The sequence below is a fragment of the Staurois parvus genome, unplaced genomic scaffold (genome assembly GCF_062004578.1).
Source record: "Staurois parvus isolate SC_StPar_1 unplaced genomic scaffold, SC_StPar_1.0 ptg001270l, whole genome shotgun sequence".
Classification (NCBI taxonomy): Eukaryota; Metazoa; Chordata; class Amphibia; order Anura; family Ranidae; genus Staurois; species Staurois parvus.
The window spans coordinates 317,668-342,550 of NW_028319066.1; the positions used below are offsets into that span (position 1 = coordinate 317,668).

At 44.0% G+C, this 24,883-nt stretch overlaps 1 protein-coding gene across 1 annotated transcript in view; it reads left to right on the forward strand.

Annotated features, from left to right (window-relative positions):
- The first annotated feature begins 1,249 nt into the window (after positions 1 to 1,249).
- The window catches only part of LOC149437676 (interleukin-12 receptor subunit beta-2-like), a 90,872-nt gene continuing 67,238 nt past the window's right edge, over positions 1,250 to 24,883 (forward strand). Inside the window, exons 1-3 of the mRNA XM_089660737.1 lie at positions 1,250 to 1,350; positions 4,119 to 4,394; positions 6,932 to 7,055. Of these exons, the coding sequence (XP_089516863.1) occupies positions 1,257 to 1,350; positions 4,119 to 4,394; positions 6,932 to 7,055 (494 nt within the window). The 5' untranslated portion in view covers positions 1,250 to 1,256. The remainder of the gene's footprint in view (positions 1,351 to 4,118; positions 4,395 to 6,931; positions 7,056 to 24,883) is intronic.

A 24,883-nucleotide genomic window follows, 5' to 3' on the forward strand; every position in this document is an offset into this window, starting at 1 on the left:
ATCAGTGGGAAGAATGTCCCTTACATTGGTGATCAGTGGGAAGAATGCTCCTTACATTGGTGATCAGTGGGAAGAATGTCCCTTACATTGGTGATCAGTGGGAAGAATGCTCCTTACATTGGTGATCAGTGGGAAGAATGCTCCTTACATTGGTGATCAGTGGAAAGAATGCTCCTTACATTGGTGGTCAGTGGGAAGAATTCTCCTTACATTGGTGGTCAGTGGGAAGAATGTTCCTTACATTGGTGCTCAGTGGGAAGAATGTCCCTTACATTGGTGATCAGTGGGAAGAATGCTCCTTACATTGGGGGTCAGTGAGAAGAATGTCCCTTACATTGGTGATCAGCGAAAAGAATACCCCTTATATTGGAGGTCAGTGGGAAGAATGCTCCTTACATTGGTGGTCAGTGGGAAGAATGCTCCTTACATTAAAGGTCAGTGGGAAGAATGCTCCTTACATTGGTGATCAGTAGGAAGAATGCTCCTTACATTGGTGGTCAGTGGGAAGAATGTCCCTTACATTGGTGGTCAGTGGGAAGAATGTCCCGTACATTCGTGATCAGTGGGAAGAATGTTCCTTAAATTGGTGGCAAATGAGAAGAATGCCCCCCCTTACATTAGTAGAATGTCCCCCTTTTTGTTGGTGACCAGCGGGAAGAATGCCTGCCTTACAATAGCTAAAGAGATCATTGGTTTCATGCTGCTGGCTCTGCCAAGTGCCATTGATCTTGGAATTCAGGAATGCAGGCACCATTGGATGGGAAGATCAGCTACAGTTCAAGGAACATCCAGCAAACTCTTTGGGGTCTATTTATAAAACATTAGTTGAATAATTGTCACACACGTTTTTCAGCCGTAATTTTTGTGATAGATTGATTCCTATAATCATCAGCTCCATCTAGTGGCCTAAATGTGGTATTTTTCTAATTGCGGTGTTTCAGAAAACTATACCACATTTTGTCCACTAGATGGCGCTGATGATCATGGAATTAATCTAATACAGAAATTACTGCTTAGAACCACAATATGTGTAGCCTGCATGAATGTGGGTGATGTTCATCCATTAATTTATTTCATCCATGAATATACCCCTATAAGTATGGCTCTGCCTGCAAAATGGCTTTATAGGTAGGAAAGACAGGTGCACTTTATTTCTGAGCATATATCTAGTACAGAAAACATGACCTTTCAGTAAAACTGATTGAGTAGGCTTTAAAAATGTTACCCTTCTTCTGATTTCTCTTGCAGGAGTAAAGATGCCTCAAGTAATGCCTTCAGATATGGGAGCTCCACCTTCCACATGGAGTGTCCTTTGCATATTTCATTTATTCACAATGAAAGCTTCCGAAGGTGAGACGGGTTTATCATCACAGCTGGGAACCTTCCTTATAACCCTGAGGTTCTTTAACCCCTTCCTGTCCAACCTGGTGTCCCTTTAATTTGCTGCATTAGTTTTCTCATCCAGGCTAAGAACATTTTCACAAGTACAGAAAATGCCCATTAATCCTGCCAGAATTACAGTGACCTTGTCTTTTCCTGTGAGCTAAAAAGAAACCACAAGCATCCTTGTATTTCTACTATAAACTACTAATCCCATCAATCCACCGCACAATAGACGTGAACAGAGGCAGGCATGTTTGAAGTCCTTCATGTGTGACAACCAGGGCACAGTCAGGCAGGGGCGGACTGACAACTCATGGGGCCCCCGGGCAATAGGGGATCATGGGTCCCCTGTGTCCTCGCCCACACTCAAATCACACCCAAAAAAGCCTATGAAAAGGTACCAGGGGCATGTCATGGGGTCCCCTACTGACCCTGGGACTTCGGGCAGTGCCGAGTTCCCAAATGGCCAGTCCGCCCCTGCAGCCAGGGCTACCCAGTTAGCCAGAGTGGAGAAATAAATGTCCCCAGAAAGAGACAGAAAGTGTGAAACTGGCAGGATCACCAGGTGAAAATAAAGTAAGTAAAGAAAAAAAAACAACTAAAAAAGAAAACTAATGCAGCCACCACATCTGCAGGCCCATTTAAACCATTTGCCTTGGAATGTACTGGGCAGCATTGCACTGCAAAGCTTCTTTCACATGGGTAGCCGGGGGTGGAAAAACAAGGTGGATAAGCTGCAGATTTACCACCCCCTTGCCACCCATGATAAGTGTAAAGTACAGCCAGAAGAGGCTGCTCACATGCTGCAGCCATGATGATTTGTGTTTGGCCGAGGCAAATTTAACATGGCATGCCGAGCTGACAAGTGATACTGCCTGCTAAGCTCGGCCATTCAACTCAATGGTGCAGCTCCACAACGGCAATTCAAGGGTTGGCTTGCAGTTATGGTGCACCAGTCCCATGAAAAATTGCTGTTTGGCAGAAACAAAAACAAAAAACAGCAGGATTGCCTCCTGAACACCTGACAGTGGATCACTTTTCAGAGCCTGGGCTAGTGTGAACCTAGCCAGATGGTGGCCTCGCACACTTTGAGTTATCTGATTGATCTGTGACTCGATCGAAATGATCAAATCTGAAAAAAAAACAACTAATAGCCATAACTTCCCTTCTAAATGATTTAGACTCAATTTCAATCAGCCAGGGTGGAAATTGATCGATTTGATTTGCAGTGTTTATGAATACTATCGTATTTTGATAGATCAGATTAGGAGATTATATGGTGGAATCAGAAGCGATTCTTGATTTAAGATTGTAGATTATGATCGTATCTTAACTATTGATCAGAATCCACTTCCTTGTGTATGTGTGGCATATCGATCGAATGGGTTGTCGACTATAGATTGATTATTCCTATCAGAAGAGATTGCCCAGAAAAAAAAATCAACCATTTATCGCAGTGTATATGGCCACCATATCAGTTTGTCCAACTGAAAAGTTGTGTTCTGTTGTGGCTCAACAAGGCTCCCAGTATTTCTGTATATATAAATGTAGCACTACCCCCTCAGGAGTTGCTGAAGTTTTGGGTCCCCCTATAGTCCTGCACAGCCAGGCAACTCGCATTTCTCACAGACTTGCATCCAGGAGTCAAAAATCATTGAGCTTGTTTTTAATATTTTATTGAGGGGATATCAACTTGGATTGGGAAAGGGGTATATGGGATGCCCAATGGAACTGCTGAACCGAGGACAACTTCCTGGAACTATTTACAAGTCCACTGCAACACAGCCTCTGTTGGAGAGCTAGTCGGCATCTCCCAGTGTACCTCTCCAGACCCCAAATATTCGTCCATCTGGCTGCTTGAAGGAAATCCCTGGACGGGGGAGCCAGTTCTGCCACTTTAAAAGAAAGATAGTCCCAGCAGGTTTGCTAATCTGGTTTCCCACCAGAGTGCTCCTTCCCCTATCTGGCCCAGGGGGTGTAGATTTACTCAGATGTCCCTCTCCTGTGCTGCTATAGATTCAGTGGCTGCTAACAGGCCTTCTAGCTGGGGTACTCCTCCTCTGCTGCTCAGGTGGTCTTCTCTCAGGGGGCCGGTAAGGGTACAAGCAGGGGTGGACTGACAACTCATGGGGCCCCCGGGCAATAGGAAATCATGGGGCCCCTGTGTCCTCGCCCACACTCAAACCACAGGCAAAAAAGCCTATGAAAGGTACCAGGGGAATCTCATGGGACCCTCTACCGACCCTGGGCCCTCGGGCAATGTCCGAGTGGCTAAATGGTCAGTCCGCCCCTGGGTACAAGCTTTCTTCCTGTCCAGCTCCTCCACCTGTAGGTGAGCCTCTCTCCCATCTGGGCCCCCTCTCAGGCTCCTGCATTTCAGCCTACTTCTCCATCTTTCATCCAAACTCTCCTGCAGCTGAGCAAGCTCATTCACTTTTAAGGCTTGTCTGGCCCTTTGCCAAGCCTCCTGTTGGGGATTGGCCAGGATCCCTTAAGAATACAAGCCAGCCACTCCTCAGATACACCCACTGCCTCTAGACCTTTATCCAAAGTTCTAGAGCAGGGGAAAATTCCAGAGGGGCTGACCTGTAGAGCCTCTCAGCTCTGACCCAAATTTAGCGTCCTTCTGACAGTTGCACCTGGACTGCTGCTCAGCCCGTCTAACAATTGAAGCTAGAGCTCCACCTAGCTAATTAGGAGGGTGTTACATAAAATATATTTTTTCATTCCTATAGGTTTATATACCAAGAAAGGCGATATCATATTTCAACCAGCCTCCGTGGTGCCAAAAGGATCCGATGTCCTCATGATCTGCACGTTGTCCAAGGACCCCTGCAGTGGGAGTAGAAAGTTTGTGTTTGAAATAAATGACCATTACAGAAATCCGGACTGGCAGAATGGGACGTTTTCCAGTATGCGGCTGCCGGGTGTCAGAGGGCATCACCACATTGTCTGCTACTTGGAATGTGGCCGGAAGCATATCATATACGATACAAACTTAAAAGTAGGATGTAAGTGTGTGTGTGTGTGTGTGTGTGTGTGTGGCCCATGCATGTCAGTGCTTTTTTTTCATCTTCTGCTGTCCATACCACCCAGCCTTCCAAGATAAGAATGAAGATTAGCTACAGTATGTATATGCAGATACTCCGAGAACTAACAGCAATGTATCAGTGGTTACAATATATTACATTTCCTTTGATATCTGCAACTATCTTCAGGATGACTGTGCAAGAGTCCAAAGATATAAGCAGCTGAAGTTATATTCAACTCTTGACTTTTCCTGTAAAAGTCAGGCTTGTACCAACCCCTATCCTGACTTCTGAGCTATGATGTTATCATGAGATATGATCACCATGTATAATACATAAGGGGGGATATGATCTCCATGTATAATACATAAGGGGGGGATATGATCTCCATGTATAATACATAAGGGGGGATATGATCTCCATGTATAATACATAAGGGGGATATGATCACCATGTATAATACATAAGGGGGATATGATCTCCATGTATAATACATAAGGGGGGATATGATCACCATGTATAATACATAAGGGGGATATGATCTCCATGTATAATACATAAGGGGGGATATGATCTCCATGTATAATACATAAGGGGGGATATGATCTCCATGTATAATACATAAGGAGGGATATGATCACCATGTATAATACATAAGGGGGGATATGATCTCCATGTATAATACATAAGGGGGGATATGATCACCATGTATAATACATAAGGGGGATATGATCACCATGTATAAATACAAAAGGGGGATTTAATCGTCATGTATACATGCCTAAGAGGGGATATGATCACCATGTATAATACATAAGGTGGGGGGAGGGGGGGGCTATGATCAATAAATAAATACATAAGGGTAGATATAGTGAACTGTGTGTGGAATTATTTACTTTCAGGCCACTACAGAGAACAAAAGTACCACTCTTTACGTTTGGAGGAAAAGAGATTTAACCTCCATGTATGGAAAGGATTTGTCACAGTGAAAACTGTAAAAATGTGTAAATAACTGGATACTAACATTTATAGGTAACAACACCAGAGACTGTTGATCCAAGAAAAATCTGATTGGCTTCTGGGGGATCATAAAGGAATTTATGATTCCTGTGCTGGTGCAAATTGGATCATGCTATATTGGGCTTTTTTTTTTCTTTCTTCTGGATCAACTGAGGCTATAGGATTGTGCATATGGAGATTTTCATTTTTTTTTAATTGGTTGAACTACGTGGACTTGTGAGGTTTTTCTTTTACCTGACTAACTATGTAACAAGAAATCAAATTTAACTTTGAGGTAATCAAATGAGTGAAAGAATGTTTCTCAGTGTTTGCTTAGAGCAGGGGTTTCCAAACGATAACCCGTGGGCCACAACTGGCCTGCTAGGAGACTACATGCATTCATAAGAACGCAAGACATTTTCATAACAGACAAGCTGTAGAGGGAGTGACCTGCTGTGATCTGTGTACTCCAACCGGGACTGTAAGTTTCTGTGCTGGACTGTACTGTATGGAGAGAATGAAAGTACGGGATAACAGAATAAACTCTCCAGCGCTCCAGGGATCAAATGCCACAGGAAAGCCAAGGGAACCAGGACTAAATTTGCCTATGGATAGCCTTTCGGAAATGCTGCCCTCCTCAGATAGGGAAATCAACAACTGAAAAAAGAGAAAACAGGAGGCGCACACCCCTAGTGCATTATCCAAGGTTTATTATAGTATAAAATGAAAAAATACAAACATAGCATATATGTACAGCTTAGTAAAATGGTGGAGATGGCCATAACAATGGCGGGGTGTCCAACTGTCAGTGTGGTCAGTTTCTGACGCGTTTCGGGGACAAGTTCCTTTCCTCAGAGCTGAGCTGTAAATTTATGCTATGTTTGTGAGTATATTTTTTCATCCCTTTTTATTTATTTAAGGTACTTATATAGTGCTGTCAATTAATGCAGTGCTTTACATATATATTGTACATTCACATCAGTCCCTAACCCTCAAGGGGCGTGCAATCTAAGGTCCCTAACTCACATTCATACATACACATACTAGGGACAATTTAGACAGGAGCCAATTCACCTACCAGTATGTCTTTGGAAGGAAACCGGAATGCCCGGAGGAAACCCACGCAGACACAGGGAGAACATGCAAACTCCAGGCAGGTGATGCCTTGGTTGGGATTCGAACCAATGACTCTAGTACTGCCTGGCGGAAGTGCTAACCATTTAGCCACTGTGCTGCCCATTATATTATAATAAACCTTGGATAATGCACTAGGGGTGTGCGCCTCCTGTTTGCTCTTTTTTTCAGAATGAAAGTACGAGTAAAACATAATACATCAGCAACAACACATTGCACACACCTCATTAATGTTCATTTACTGTATTATTACAGTGCAAAAGGGCAAAAATTGGTTTTGGCCAGAGTTCATCCTTAATGAAAACTGCAGATTTACAAATTTACAAAGTAACTTTTGAATTTAAAATAACAGCTGAACTCCAGGATAAAATATATTTCCTTTCTAGATCCTCCTGACAGACCCTCCAATATTTCATGTTCTCTGGGAGAATTATCATCTGAGATGACATGTATATGGGATACAGGCCAAGAAACAGACCTGGCCACAAGCTATGATGTACGTGTTGTTAAGTAAGTCTTTTTACTATTTTATGTTCATTTACAATGGTTACATTGAGATTGTCTTCAAGATATTGTCCATAGCATCCAGTTTCCAGCCAGGGAAAGTAAAGAAAGCCATTAATTGGAAAAGCAAGGTTACTGATTATATAATTAGGAAGCAAAGTCTGTCTTTTGCATTGCCCAAAACATAGGAGAGTCGCTAAATAGCAAAAAATCTTAGCTCTGCGTTTTTGAGCTGTGAAGTTCTATGCATGAGGTGTCAGCCCTGCCTACTTAGATTCTGATTCATTACAATGAACACGGCCCTTTCCTCATCTTTTTCCACCTTCTCATCTCCATAACCCACCCTCATCTCCATGACCCCACATCATCTCCATAACCCACCCTCATCTCCATGACCCCACATCATCTCCATAACCCACCCTTATCTCCATGACCCCACATCATCTCCATAACCCACCCTTATCTCCATGACCCCACATCATCTCCATAACCCCCACCAGATTCATGGCAAAATTAAAGGGTATATTTTTCACTTATCAACCATCTTTAACAAAATATTTTCAGCTGCATATTTAGCAGATGAAAAAAGGAGCAAATTTGAGGTTCATTCTTAGGGGTTTACATACCCTCTAAACAGGCTAGCTGTAGACCCTTTATTAAATACCTTAGAACAGGGATTGTCAACTTACTTGATAGAGGGAGCCTCAAGTGCAGCAATGTAATGCAACAGAAAGCTGTGAGAAATGCAATTGGACATAGTCAGAGACTATGGGCAAGTTACAAGAGATGGTCAGAGACTGTGGACATGCTGCAAGAGATGATTAGAGATTGCAGACATGCTCCTAAAGATTTATATAACAACCACCTCCCAAATAATTATTTACTTTTTATATATAGTTCCCACACACTCCAATCAACACCTTCCCCTGAAGATGTATAAATCATATAATAGTGAATAAGTGTTAATAAACCTAACATCCAAAATTAGTCAAAAATCTTCCAAAGTCATTGTCACCGAAAAATAATCAATGTCCACTACAAAAAATTGCAATCCAAAATAATAATCCACTCCAAGAAGATGAACAGCACTTCTTTTACCGCATCCACCTCAAAAAAAAGAAAAACTCATATAGTGCATTACCCTTTTTTTTGTATAAATCAATACACTTTCTATAGATTTTTTATAAATCATATAGTGACTCAGTGAACCAAGTGAAAAAATCAGTGAAAAAAAGTGAAAAACCGTGAACAATCAGTGAAAAATTGAGTATATAACATTCCTTTGTGCCACAGCAAAATCCAAAAACACCTCGAGACGGTGCACACTTCTATTTAAGTCAGGGTACCCTTACCAACCATCCACATAACATATGCCTATCTCACTCCAGGAACTGTATGGGCCAGATATCCTGTGGATCAAAGGTGTATCCTGATACCACGACACCCTCTAGAATCCTCAGGTACTCTGCTCTTAATATCTCCAAGAAAGCAAATAGACCAACATAGTATAATACCGCCAGGCTAATTAAAACTGCTCACATTGTATAATTATAAAAATCGCTCTAAAATAGTGGAAGGAACCTCACAGCCATCCGGAACAGCGTCCAGGAACTCCTGCACGTTCGTTTCCCTTCTCCAAAATGGCCGCCGGTCGACTTCCGGTTCCGGTAAACGTGTTGACGTCACTCTCCCTTGACGCGTTTCGTCATCGACTTCGACACGTTTACCGGAACCGGAAGTCGACCGGCGGCCATTTTGGAGAAGGGAAACGAACGTGCAGGAGTTCCTGGACGCTGTTCCGGGTGGCTGTGAGGTTCCTTCCACTATTTTAGAGCGATTTTTATAATTATACAATGTGAGCAGTTTTAATTAGCCTGGCGGTATTATACTATGTTGGTCTATTTGCTTTCTTGGAGATATTAAGAGCAGAGTACCTGAGGATTCTAGAGGGTGTCGTGGTATCAGGATACACCTTTGATCCACAGGATATCTGGCCCATACAGTTCCTGGAGTGAGATAGGCATATGTTATGTGGATGGTTGGTAAGGGTACCCTGACTTAAATAGAAGTGTGCACCGTCTCGAGGTGTTTTTGGATTTTGCTGTGGCACAAAGGAATGTTATATACTCAATTTTTCACTGATTGTTCACGGTTTTTCACTTTTTTTCACTGATTTTTTCACTTGGTTCACTGAGTCACTATATGATTTATAAAAAATCTATAGAAAGTGTATTGATTTATACAAAAAAAAGGGTAATGCACTATATGAGTTTTTCTTTTTTTTGAGGTGGATGCGGTAAAAGAAGTGCTGTTCATCTTCTTGGAGTGGATTATTATTTTGGATTGCAATTTTTTGTAGTGGACATTGATTATTTTTGGGTGACAATGACTTTGGGGGATTTTTGACTAATTTTGGATGTTAGGTTTATTAACACTTATTCACTATTATATGCTCCTAAAGATGGTTGGAGACTGTGAGCATGCTACAAGAGATAGTCAGAGACTGGATATACTGCAACAAATAGTCAAAGACTGTGGTCATGCTGCAAGAGATGGTCAGAGCCTGCGGGCATACATCAAGAGACGATTAGAGATTGCAGAGATGCTACAAGAGATGGTCAGAGACTGTGGATAGGATACAAGAAATGTCAGAAGCTTTGGGCAGGATACAAGAGATATCAGAGACTGTGGATATGCTACAAACATATGTCAGAGACCGTGGGCATGCTATAAGAGATGGTTGGAGACTGTGTACATGCTATAATATATGATCAGAGACTGTGGACAAGCTACAAGAAAGCTGTGAGAGACTGCGTTCATACTACAAGACATGGTTAGAGATTGCAGATATGCTACAAAAGATGATCAGACTGTGGATCTGCTACAAGAGATGGTCAGAGACTGTGGATCTGCTACAAGAGATGGTCAGAGACTGTGGGAAGACTACAATTGATGGTTAGAGATTGTAGACATGCTACAAGAGATGTTCAAAGACTGTGTATGTGCTACAAGAGATGGTCAGACTGTAGACATGCTACAAAATTTGGTCAGAGATTGTGGACATGCTATAGGAAAGCTGTGAGAGACTGCGTTCATACTACAAGACATGGTTAAAGATTGCAGACATGCTACAAGAGATGGTTAGAGACTGTGGATCTGCTACAAATGATGGTCAGAGACTGTGGATCTGCTACAAGAGATGGTCAGAAACTGTGGGCAGACTACAAGAGATGGTTAGAGATTGTAGACATGCTACAAGAGATGGTCAAAAACTGTGGATGTGCTACAAGAGATGGTCAGACTGTAGACATGCTACAAAATTTGGTCAGAGACTGTGGACATGCTATAAGAAAGCTGTGAGAGACTGAGGACACACTACAAGAGATGGTTAGAGATTGCAGACATGCTACAAGAGATGGTCAGAGACTGTTGAGAGGATACAAGAGATGGTCAGAGACATTGAATATGCTATAAGAGATGGTCATAGACTGGGGACATGCTACAGGAGATGGTCAGAGACTGCAGACATACTACAGGAGATGGTCAGAGACTGCAGACATACTACAGGAGATGGTTAGAGATTACAGACATGCTACAAGAGATGGTCAGAGATTGTGGACAGGACACAAAAGATGATCAGAGACTGTGGACATGCTACAAGAGATGGTCAGAGACTGAGGACATGCTACTATAGATGGTCAGAGACTGCAGGCATACTACAAGAGATGGTTAGAGATTGCAGACATGCTACAAGTGATGCTCAGAGACTGTGAATGCAGTATAGGAGTTGTTGAAAACTGTGGCTTAAGGAGACAGCCATAGACTGTAAAGACATCACACGAGAGTGCTAGAGATCACTGCTATTACTCGCTCTTTACAAATCAATGCTTCCACATTTGTGCTCAATAAACCCCATCTTATAAAATTACTTGTGCCATATTTGATATTATTCTCAGCAAAATGCTTTATAAAAGATCTAGGGAAAAAAATACATGCACAGAGAACAAGGATGGACAACGTAGAAAAAGTAAGATTGTAAGCTCCCAGGATCAGGGCCCTCCTATCCCTCTTGTATTGAACGGTATTGTTGCTGTATTGTCTCCCGTTATATTGTAAAGCGCTGAGCAAACTGTTGGCGCCATATAAATCCTGTATAGAAATAATAATAAGAAGAAGATAATGTGAAAGAAATAAATCAATCAATCCGTTTAACTAGTATAAGTCACTCTAAGGAATATATTCAATTACTAGCTTGAGTAAGCACTACAACCCCCAAGGGCCTCATGTGGCCCCTGGGCTGTAGGTTGGACACCTGGGCCTTAGAGCAGTGGTCTTCAAACTGTGACCCAGGGGCTGGGTGCAGTCCTTTGCTAACTTTTATCCGACTCTTGGGGAACTATTATAATTACCGACACAAATAATGAGGCACAATTCCTCCCAATGATACCAATGAAGGGCCATAGTTCCTCCCAATGATACCAACAATGGGGTCTAATGGCACTAATGATGGGGCACAATTCCTTCCAGTGACACCAGTGATGGGGCATAGTTCCTCCCAATGATACCAATGATGAGGCACATTTCCTCCCAATGATACCAATGATGGAGCACAGTTCCTCCTAATGATACCAATAATGGAGCACAGTTCCTGCCAATGATACCAATGATGGGGCACAGTCAGGGGTGGACTGACCATTTGGAAACTCGGGCACTGCCTGAGGGCCCGGGGTCGGTAGGGGGCCCCATGAGATGCCCCTGGTACCTTTTTCATAGGCTTTTTTGAGTTTGGGCAAGGTCACAGGGGCCCCATGATCCCCTATTGCCCGGGGGCCCCATGAGGTGTCAGTCTGCCCCTGGGCACAGTTCCTCCCAATGACACCAACAATTGGGCACAGTTCCTCCCAATGATACCAATGATGGAGCACATTTCCTCCTAATGATACCAATGATGAGGCACAGTTCCTCCCAATGATACCAATGATGAGGCACAGTTCCTCCCAATGATACCAATGATGAGGCACAGTTCCTCCCAATGATACCAACAATGGGGCACAGTTCTTCTCAATGACACCAACAATGGGGCACAGTTCTTCCCAATGACACCAACAATGGGGCCCAATGACACCAATAATGGGGCACAGTTCCTCCCAATTAAACCAATGATGGGGCACAATTCCTCCCAATTACATTAACGATGGGGCACAATTCCTGCCAATTACACCAATGATGGGACACTATTCCTACCAATGACACCAACAATGGGGCCCAATGACACCAATGATGGGGCAAAATTCCTCCCAATGAAGCCAGTGATGGGGCACAGTTCCTCCCTATTATATTAATGATGAGGCACATTTCTTCCCAATGACACCAAGGATGGGGCTTTGTTTACTCCAACTGATGCTGGGGCATTTTCTGCTCCTGAGGGTCACAGTGCGGCCCCTCTAACGTCTTTAGGACAGTAAACTGGCCCTTTGTTTAAAAAGTTTGGAGACCCCTTGCTTTTCTGAAATTGTCTGGTTCCATTTGCTAAGGGTATTTAACATAGACAGTGCCCCCAACATCTCCGCTGCTCCTAGGACCTGTCAAGTCTGCTTATATCAGCCCTGGTGATATTGAAAAAAAATTTGGGCAGCACAGTGGCTAAATGGTTAGCACTTCCGCATACCAGCACTAGTGGTGTAGGTTTAAATGCTAACCATGACACTACCTGCATGGAGTTTGCATGTTCTCTCTGTGCCTGAGTGGGTTTCCTCCGGGTACTCCGGTTTCCTCCCACCCTCCAAAGACATGCTGGTAGGTTAATTGGCTCCTGTCTAAATTGTCCCTAGTATGTGTATGTATGAATGTGAGTTAGGGACCTTAGATTGTACACCCCCTTGAGGGTTAGGGACTGATGTGAATGTACAATATATATGTAATTGTCATATCTCTTTAATCAATTCATTTCTTGCTATTTAATCTTGCTAATATAAGCGATATATACGTATATATGAGAGTGCTGGATTCAGTTTCACTCGCTATTCTTCACCCGAGTGATTAATATTTGTCAATGTAAAAGGAAGCCTTTAGCTTTTTACTGGTACATGTTATCTTGGTTGCTCAGATCGGGGGGTGACAAGGATGGCAATCTGTAGGATGTCCTCATACAGAGATAACGGGGTGAACAGGAAGCAGATAAGTGGCAGCATTTCAGCAATAATGATCACTTTGTTCTTAACTACTTCTTTGCCAGATATGTCCTTGGTGATAATAACAACAAAAAAAGGATCTCGGTTCTATGTCATCAATGCAGGCATTTTTGAATATAAACACAAATGAAGAATAAATACTAGCAACGATGATTAAAATGACTATTTATTATACTCTAATAAATCTTAATTAAAAGAAGTTACAATGTATATTACAAGGCCCTGCTATATCTAAAGAACATATGTGAAGCTATAGGACACGTGTGTCAAACACAAAGCCCGTGGGCCAAATCTGGCCTGCCAGACCATTTCCTGTGGCCCTTGCACCTCTGCTGCGGCACCCTCCTCATCTCCGCCCTATCTTGTCTCAGCAGTCAGCAGCAGAGAGGAGGACAAAACTCCACTATCAGATCCTGCACTTCTCTGTGCAGCCACGAAGAGGTTAATTTCGGTCCCCCCCCCCCCCCGTCTCAGCAGTTGGCAGCAGAGAGGACAAAACTCCACCGTAAGATCCTGCGGTTCTCTGTGCAGCTGCGGAGAGCTTTGTTTTGGTTCCCTTCCCCCCGTCTCAGCAGTTGGCAGCAGAGAGGAGGACAAAACTCCACCATCAGATCCTGCACTGCTCTCTGCAGCCACGAAGAGGTTCATTTCGGTCCCCCCCCGTCTCAGCAGTCGGCAGCAGAGAGGAGGACAAAACTCCACCGTAAGATCCTGCGGTTCTCTGTGCAGATGTGGAGAGCTTTGTTTCGGTTCCCTTCCCCCCGTCTCAGCAGTTGGCAGCAGAGGGGAGGACAAAACTCCACCATCAGATCCTGCAGGGCTCTGTGCAGCTACGGAGAGGTTTGTTTCGGTCCCCCCCCCCCCCCCCCGTCTCAGCAGTTGGCAGCAGAGAGGAGGACAAAACTCCACCGTAAGATCCTGCGGTTCTCTGTGCAGATGCGGAGAGCTTTGTTTCGGTTCCCTTCCCCCCGTCTCAGCAGTTGGCAGCAGAGAGGAGGACAAAACTCCACCATCAGATCCTTTAAGGGCTCTGTGCAGCTATGGAGAGGTTTGTTTCGGTATCATTTATTATCTTTGTATTTATTGTTCATTTGTGATTATTATTTTCAAAAAGTGTTGAGTCTATTACATAGAACCTTTAAGAGATCCTTTTTCATAATCATATTTAGTTGATGATTCTATTGATAACTAAAGATCTATAAAGTGGAAACAGGACCTCCTTCCTCCTGCCAGGGATCCTTCTAGTAATAACTAAAGATCTACAGTATATAGGGGAATATGACCTCCTTCCTCCCGCCGGTGACCCCTCTAGTGATATAAAGATCTACATAGAGAAATCAGGACCTCCTTCCCCCTGCTGGTGATCCCTCTAGTGATATAAGATCTATATAGAGAAATCAGGACCTCCTTCCTCCTGCTGGTGATCCCTCTAGTGACATAAGATATATATAGAGAAATCAGGACCTCCTTCCCCCTGCTGGTGATCCCTCTGGTGCAGTGGTCTCCAAACTGTGGCCCGGGGGCTGGATGTAGCCCTTTGCTTGCTTTTATCCGGCCCTTGGGGCACTATTTCATTTACCAACACCAATAATGGGGCACAGTACCTCCAATGACACCAACAATGGGGCCCAATGGCACTAAAGATGGGGCACAATTCCTACCAATGACACCAATGATGGGGAACAATTCCTTCCAATGACACCAGTGATGGGGCACAATTCCTCCCAATGATACCAATGATGATGCACAGTTCCTCCCAATGACACCAACAATGGGGCACAGTTCCTCCCAATGACACCAACAATGGGGCTCAATGACACCAATGATGGGGCACAATACCTCCCAATGAAGATAGTGATGGGGCACGGTTCCTACCAAATACACCAGTGATGGGGCACAATTCCTCATAATAACATCAACAATGGGGCACAATTCCTCCCAATTACATCAACGATGGGGCACCATTCCTCCCAATAACACCAATGATGGGGCACAATTCCTTCCAATGACATCAGTGATGAGGCACAATTTCTCCCAATGATACCAATGATGATGCATAGTTCCTCCCAATGACACCAACAATGGGGCACAGTTCCTCTCAATGACACCAACAATGGGGCCCAATGACACCAATGATGGGGCAAAATTCATCCCAGTGAAGCCAGTGATGTGGCACAGTTCCTAGCAAATAGACCAGTGATGGGGCACAATTCCTCCCAATTACATCAACGATGGGGCACAATTCCTCCCAATGACACCAATGATGGGACACTATTCCTACCAATGACACCAAGGAAGGGGTATTGTTTACTCCATCTGATGCTGGGACATATTCCACTCCTGATGGTCACAGGGCGGTCCCTCTAAAGTCTGAAGGACAGTAAACTGGCCATTTGTTTAAAAAGGTTTGGAGACTCCTGCTCTAGTGATATAAAAATCTATATAGAGGAATCAGGACCTCCTTTCTCCTGCTGGTGACTCCTCTAGTGATATAAAGATCTATATAGGGGAAGCGGGACCTCCTTCCTCCTGCTGGTGACCCCTCTAGTGATATAAAGATCTATATAGGGGAAGCGGGACCTCCTTCCTCCTGCTGGTGACCCCTCTAGTGATATAAAGATCTATATAGCGGAATCGGGACCTCCTTCCTCCTGCTGGTGATCCCTATAGTGGTATAAAGATCTATATAGAGGAATCGGGACCTCCTTCCTCCTGCTGGAGATCCCTCTAGTGATATAAAGATCTATATAGAGGAATCGGGACCTCCTTCCTCCTGCCGGTGACCCCTCTAGTGATATAAAGATCTATATAGAGGAAACGGGACCTCCTTCCTCCTGCCGGTGACCCCTCTAGTGATATAAAGATCTATATAGGGGAAACGGGACCTCCTTCCTCCTGCCGGTGATCCCTCTAGTGATATAAAGATCTATATAGGGGAAACGGGACCTCCTTCCTCCTGCCGGTGATCCCTCTAGTGATATAAAGATCTATATAGGGGAAACGGGACCTCCTTCCTCCTGCCGGTGACCCCTCTAGTGATATAAAGATCTATATAGGGGAATCGGGACCTACTTCCTCCTGCCGGTGACCCCTCTAGTGATATAAAGATCTATATAGGGGAAACGGGACCTCCTTCCTCCTGCCGGTGACCCCTCTAGTGATATAAAGATCTATATAGGGGAAACGGGACCTCCTTCCTCCTGCCGGTGACCCCTCTAGTGATATAAAGATCTATATAGGGGAATCGGGACCTACTTCCTCCTGCCGGTGACCCCTCTAGTGATATAAAGATCTATATAGGGGAAACGGGACCTCCTTCCTCCTGCCGGTGACCCCTCTAGTGATATAAAGATCTATATAGAGGAATCGGGACCTCCTTCCTCCTGCCGGTGACCCCTCTAGTGATATAAAGATCTAAATAGAGGAATCGGGACCTCCTTCCTCCTGCCGGTGACCCCTCTAGTGATATAAAGATCTATATAGAGGAATCGGGACCTCCTTCCTCCTGCCGGTGACCCCTCTAGTGATATAATGATCTATATAGAGGAATCGGGACCTCCTTCCTCCTGCCGGTGACCCCTCTAGTGGTATAATGATCTATATAGAGGAATCGGGACCTCCTTCCTCTTGCCGGTGACCCCTATAGTGGTATAAAGATCTATATAGAGGAATCGGGACCTCCTTCCTCCTGCCGGAGATCCCTCTAGTGATATAAAGATCTATATAGAGGAATCGGGACCTCCTTCCTCCTGCCGGAGATCCCTCTAGTGATATAAAGATCTATATAGAAGAATCGGGACCTCCTTCCTCCTGCCGGTGACCCCTCTAGTGATATAAAGATCTATATAGAGGAAACGGGACCTCCTTCCTCCTGCCGGTGACCCCTCTAGTGATATAAAGATCTATATAGAGGAAACGGGACCTCCTTCCTCCTGCCGGTGACCCCTCTAGTGATATAAAGATCTATATAGAGGAAACGGGACCTCCTTCCTCCTGCCGGTGACCCCTCTAGTGATATAAAGATCTATATAGAGGAATCGAGACCTACTTCCTCCTGCCGGTGACCCCTCTAGTGATATAAAGATCTATATAGAGGAATCGAGACCTACTTCCTCCTGCCGGTGACCCCTCTAGTGATATAAAGATCTATATAGGGGAAACGGGACCTCCTTCCTCCTGCCGGTGATCCCTCTAGTGATATAACGATCTATATAGAGGAATCGGGACCTCCTTCCTCCTGCCGGTGACCCCTCTATTGGTATAACGATCTATATAGGGGAATCAGGACCTCCTTCCTCCTGCTGGTGATCCCTCTAGTGATATAAGATCTATATAGAGGAATCAGGACCATCTTTTAAAAAGGTTGGGAGAACCACAATCGGGCTCAGGGTAGGATTTCTGCTGCTGTTCCTAATTTTGAGATATGGATTGCGAAAATAATTACACGGACAACTGTCCAGTACAACCACTTTCACATCATCTCATCTCTGTTTATTGCAGGGCGGTGCTTAACCTTTTATACATAGAAAACAATAGAGTACACGTCACTATTACGTATATACAGTCACATTCTGAAAGGCACATTTTGCTTGGTTGAAATATAGGAGAAATGTAGAAACTTGATGCTTGCTTCTCATCCCGTTATCTTTCCACTCCTCCTCACATTCACAAAGTCTAAGTGAAAACGTCTCAGTGCGAAGGGAGGGGTTGAGAGCATCGTTCTGAGCAAAACAAGTTAAGGAGGACTACAAAGCCCAGCAGACAATATATATATATATATATATATATATACATTTAGAAATATAAAAAAGTATAAAAGTAAATATGTATAAAATGTATATTTTAAATAGAAAACAGAATAGGCATTTTACCAAATCCATCACACTTTCTCCTGCTGGTGACCCCTCTATTGGTATAACGATCTATATAGGGGAATCAGGACCTCCTTCCTCCTGCTGGTGATCCCTCTATTGGTATAACGATCTATATAGGGGAATCAGGACCTCCTTCCTCCTGCTGGTGATCCCTCTAGTGATATAAGATCTATATAGAGGAATCAGGGCCTCCTTCCTCCTGCTGGTGATCCCTCTAGTGATATAAGATCTATATAGAGGAATCAGGGCCTCCTTCCTCCTGCTGGTGACCCCTCTATTGGTATAACGATCTATATAGAGGAATCAGGACCTCCTTCCTCCTGCTGGTGATCCCTCTAGTGATATAAGATCTATATAGGGGAATAAGGTCCTCCTTCCTCCAGATTAAAAGAAGTCAGAAAAAGAAGTACTGCTAGATCAGTTCAGGCCGGCCTCTTTTGCAGGTCTAGATATGTAAAACATTCAAAATAAGTGTCTATACTGTTTAAAATGCAGTAGTGCACTGTCCCATACTTCTCTGCACATGCTCAGTTGCTCTCTATTTTTAGGCATTGTGCCGAGTTTGTAGAGTCCAGTCTGCTGACAACGTAAACATGTACTGCTGCTCAGGTGCTTTGGGCTTCAGCAAAATGGATGCCTCCAGTAAAGAGACTGAAACAATGCTGGAGGCAATTTACAGCACACGCTGATTTTGGTAGCATAATTATTAATGTGGAATGTATGTTCCTTGTTAACCACTTGCCCTCCAGAGGATTTACCCTCCTTCCTGACCAGGCCATTTTTTTGATACGGCGCTGTGTTGCTTTAACTGACAATTGCGCGGTCATGCAATGCTGCACCCAAATGTAATTTATGTCCTTTTTTCCCACAAATGGAGCTGTCTTTCGGTGGTATTTGATCGCCTCTGTGTTTTTTATTTTTTGCGCTATAAACAAAAAAAGACCGACACTTTTGAGAAAAAAACTAATATTTTTGACTTTTTGCTTTTAAACATGTCCAGTAAAAAATTTTAAAAAATCAAATTTCATCAAATTTAGGCCAAAATGTATTCTGCAACATTTCTTTGCTAAAAAAAATCCCAATACGTGTAAATTAATTGGTTTACATGAAAGTTATAGAGTCTACAAATGGTGGTATAAATACTGGAATTTTTTTTTTTAATACCAGTAATGGCAACGATCAGCGACTTATAGCGGGACTGCAGGACTGCGGTGGGCATTCTGACACTGGGGGGGGAACTGACTGTCACTGACATCCCCAGTGACACTAATACAGTGATCAGTGCTAATAAAAAGCTCTGACACTGTACTAATGACACTGGTCAGGAAGGGGTTAAAATCTGGGGTGATCAAAGGGTTAACTGTGTGTTTTTCTGTGTAAGCACACTGCTTTGTATGACTCTGCTATGCAGAGCCATACAAAGCAATGTACAGGAGCTGACAAGGGAGAGATCTGTATTGTTTACATACAGACCTCTCCCCCGGCAGTGGTACTTGGCAATCGCTGGGTGCCGGCGGGGAATCACCGGCTGGGACCCAGTGATCAACAGCTGAGACTGCCCTACCCGGCAATGCAAAATCACACATATATATATATATATATATATATATATATGTGTGTGTGTGTGTGTGTGATTTTGTGCAGCCCTGCTGCCCTGTAGCAGTATCTCTGCTATAGGGTGGCAGGAAAATGGTTAAAGAGCATTATTTTTTACCAAGTTGTTACATTTTAACTTGGCATTAGTGGACAAGAGTCTTTTTTTTTTTTCAACTCGACTACAGTGTATATAACTCCATTAATACCACATAATATGTTCTCGCTAAAAATATTATTATTATACAGGATTTATATGGCGCCAACAGGTTGCTCAGCGCTTTACAATATACCGGGAGACAATACAGCAACAATACAGTTCAATACAAGAGGGATAGGAGGGCCTGATCCTGGGAGCTTACAATCTAAGACATTATGCTTTCCCTTTTAAGAAACAAGGTTATGTCTTGGCTCTTTTGTTGCAGCACGCCTTGTTACATGTCGTTCCTCAGTAGTTGGAGATCTGACCATCTCAGTTCTCACCCACACCTTAGCCCAGATATTGTATCTCAAAATCTTTTTTTTTTTTATCAGTCAGCAGGTTGTAAAGTCATTTTATCACACTCTGGAACCATAATGTGGTGAAGGTGTTATTGTCTTGTTTGGTGACATTGGTTCAATCCCCTCTAGCTGCACTTTGCTGTGGTCACACACACTCAGAGCTGCAAAACCAGATCAGCTTTAATTATGATGAAATTCTTCCGTTTTGGAGCAGAGTGCTTCTGGTGTCCCAGTTACATTTTCATGTGTTTAGAATGGCGGGCAAAGAACTGACAGTCAGCTGCCCTATAAATTCTTCTCTGCAAATGGCATTTAAAAAGTAAAGGTCACGCTTTACATATTCAACTCTGTAAAACGGTTTATTAAAAAGCCCACAAGACTACGGGGGTTGAGCAGTGGCTGAATCTTAATAAAGATATATACAGGTGAAACTCAAAAAATTAGAATATCGTGCAAAAGTTCATTTATTTCAGTAATGTAACTTAAAAGGTGAAACTAATATATGAGATAGACTCATTACATGCAAAGCAAGATAGTTCAAGCCGTGATTTGTCATCATTGTGATGATTATGGCTTACAGCTCATGAAAACCCCAAATCCACAATCTCAGAAAATGAGAATATTGTGAAAAGGTGCAATATTCTCGGCTCAAAGTGTCCCACTCTAATCAGATAATTAAGCCATAACACCTGCAAAGGGTTCCTGAGCCTTTAAATGGTCTCTCAGTCTGGTTCAGTAGGAATCACAATAATGGGAAAGACTGCTGACCTGACAGTTGTGCAGAAAACCATCATTGACACCCTCCATAAGGAGGGAAAGCCTCAAAAGGTAATTGCAAAAGAAGTTGGATGTTCCCAAAGTGCTGTATCAAAGCACATTAATAGAAAGTTATGTGGAAGGGAAAAGTGTGGAAGAAAAAGGTGCACAAGCAGCAGGGATGACCGCAGCCTGGAGAGGATTGTCATGAAAAGGCCATTCAAAAGTGTTAGGGACTTTCATAAGGAGTGGACTGAGGCTGGAGTCAGTGCATCAAGAGCCACCACACAGATGGATCCTGGACATAGGCTTCAAATGTCGTATTCTTCTTGTCAAGCCGCTCCTGAACAACAAACAACGTCAGAAGCATCTTACCTGGGCTAAAGAAAGACAGACCTGGTCTGTTGCTCAGTGGTCCAAAGTCCTCTTTTCTGATGAGAGCAACTTTTGCATCTCATTTGGAAACCAAGGACCCCGAGTATGCAGGAAGACTGGAGAGGCCCAAGGACCCCGAGTATGGAGGAAGAATGGAGAGGCACAAGGACCCCGAGTATGGAGGAAGAATGGAGAGGCCCAAGGACCCCGAGTATGGAGGAAGAATGGAGAGGCCCAAGGACCCCGAGTATGGAGGAAGAATGGAGAGGCACAAGGACCCCGAGTATGGAGGGAGAATGGAGAGGCACACACTGCAAGGTGCTTGAAGTCCAGTGTGAAGTTTCCACAGTCTGTGTTGATTTGGGGAGCCATGTCATCTGCTGGTGTTGGTCCACTGTGCTTCATTAAGTCCAGGGTCAACGCAGCCGTCTACCAGGAGATTTTGGAGCACTTCATGCTTCCTTCCGCAGACGAGCTTTATGGGGATGCTGACTTCATTTTCCAGCAGGACTTGGCACCTGCCCACACTGCCAAAAGCACCAAAACCTGGTTCAATGACCGTGGGATTACTGTGCTTGATTGGCCAGCAAACTCGCCTGACCTGAACCCCATAGAGAATCTATGGGGCATTGCCAAGAGAAAGATGAGAGACATGAGACCGAACAATGCAGAAGAGTTGAAGGCCGCTATTGAAGCATCCTGGTCTTCCATAACACCTCAGCAGTGCCACAGGCTGATAGCTTCCATGCCACGCCGCATTGAGGCAGTAATTGCTGCAAAAGGGGCCCAAACCAAGTACTGAGTACATATGCATGCTTCTACTAGAGGTCCAATATTGTTCTATGTACAATCCTTGTTTTATTGATTGCATGGAATATTCTAATTTTCTGAGATTGTGGATTTGGGGTTTTCATGAGCTGTAAGCCATAATCATCACAATGATGACAAATCACGGCTTGAACTATCTTGCTGTGCATGTAATGAGTCTATCTCATATATTATTTTCACCTTTTAAGTTGCATCACTGAAATAAATGAACTTTTGCACCATATTCTAAATTTTCGAGTTTCACCTGTACATATTTAACAATATGTGGGCAACATAGATCCACTTCTCCTCCAAAGAAATAAAATGATTTCTACTTAAAGTGGAGCTCCACCCAAAAGGGGAAGCTCTGCTTTAAGGCCTCCTCTCCCATTCCTCTATGCATAAATGGCACTTATTTGGGGGGGGGGTGTGTGTGTGTGGGGGGGGGGGGTACCTGGTTTTGCCTAGGCAATAGGAGTGTAAGTTCTCCTCCCCTCACCACCCCGCAGTCTCCAGACATAAGTTTGACTCGAACATGGTCTGTTCGTGTGTTTGGCGTACATACAAGTGCTAAGGGCATTCAGCAAGCTATTCGCCTGCTGCACCCCACAATGCACTGCGCTCTGACAGTGCATTGTGATTGACTAAAGCAATTGGCCAATTATAGCACATGACGTCACAAGGGGGGGCGGTGGTGCCAGCATCAAGAGCGAAGCGGGTTTTTTTTCTTTTTTTGGGTCGGTGGCCATCATGATTGACATTTTTATTTTTGTTTTTAATTAAGGACTTGTCAAAGACTGTCTACTGTCATTTTTACACTACACTTTTTTTTTTGTGAATGGGTAGCGGTACCATGTACCCCATACGCATTCATATAGGAGGGGCAGGATCTGGGGGTCCACTTGTTAAAGGGGGCTTCCAGATCCCGATAAGCCTCCCACCCACAGACCCCCACAATCACCGGCCAGGGTTGTGGGGAAGATGGCCTTGTCCCCATCAACATGGGAAAAAAGGTGCTTTGGGGGGGACAAGGTGCCTTGGCCCCATGTTGAGGGCATGTGGCCTGGTATGGTTCAGGAGGGGGGTGGTGTTCCCTCTCCCCCCCCCCCTTTCCTGACCTGCCAGGCTGCATGCTTGGATTAGGGTCTGATATGGATTTTGGGGGGACCCCCACGCCATTTTTAAAAAAAAAATTGCAGTGGGGGGTTCCCCTTAAAGATCATACCAGACCCGAAGGGCTTGTTATGGTTGGGGGGACCCCATTTTTTTTTTTTTTTTTGTAATTGCCAGGCATTGCCGGCATTTCTTTTTACATTCAACTGTCTTCACTACTAAAATACTACATGACTTAAATATATAACTCATGCAGTATTTTAGTGGCTGTGCAGTATCTTACCACAAACTCAGATGCGGCAGGATACCGCTTAGTGAATTGTCCCTGTTCGAAGTTCACAGTCAAACTTTCAGTAGGTTCAAATGTTCAACAGCGAACTGAACTGAACAGGGGGGTGTTAGGCCCATCACTACTTGATTCTAAAAGGCCGGAGGCTGATAAAACTTCAGCTCAACTGCCTGTTTTTCCCACCCTCAACCACCCGTGTACATGAGGCCTTGGACTTCCACCAAAAATAGCATGCTCTTCAGATGCAGTATCATTAAAACTGATACAGGGTAATACTACAGGCATTAATAACTTTATATATGAAATTTGATGATGAAAATATGGCACAGCAAGTGGGTATAGATACAAACATTCTGTTTAAAAATACATACAGACAGTGGTGTATTTTGGTTTTTCGCTGCCCTAGGCAAGACTAAAATCGTGTCACCCCCAATCTAAATTTGTCCCACCCCTTCCTGCTTAGGATCCACCTCTTCATCTGTAAACTCTGCCCCTTCTGATTTAGGCTCCACCTCTTCCTATTAGAGCTCCACCTCCAGGAGTTTGTCAGAGACTGCGGACAGGATACAGGAGACAGTCAGAGACTGCGGAAAGGATACAGGAGACAGTCAGAGATTGTGGACAGGATACAGGAGATGACCAGAGACTGAGGACAGGATACATGAGATGATCAGAGTCTGCTTACATACCCTAGGAGATGGTCAGAGACTGAGAACAGGATACAGGAGATGGTCAGAGACTGAGGAAAGGATACAGGAGACAGTCAGAGACTTCGGACAGGAGACAGTCAGAGATTGTGGACAGGATACAGGAGATGGTCAGAGACTGAGGACAGGATACAGAAGATGGTCAGAGACTGAGGACAGGATACAGGAGATGGTCAGAGACTGAGGACAGGATACAGAAGATGGTCAGAGACTGAGGACAGGATACAGTCTGAGACTGCGGACAGGATACAGGAGACAGTCAGAGATTGTGGTCAGGATACAGGAGATGGTCAGAGACTGAGGACAGGATACAAGAGATGATCAGAGTCTGCTGACATAGGAAATGGTCAGAGACTGAGGACAGTATACAGGAGATGGTCAGAGACTGAGGGCAGGATACAGGAGATGGTCAGAGACTGAGGACAGGATAGCGGAGATGGTCAGAGACTGAGGACAGGATACAAGAGATGATCAGATTCTGCTGACATACCATAGGAAATGGTCAGAGACTGAGGACAGGATACAGGAGGTGGTCAGAGACTGAGGACAGGATACAGGAGGTGGTCAGAGACTGAGGACAGGATACAGGAGATGGTCAGAGACTGAGGACAGGATACAGGAGATGGTC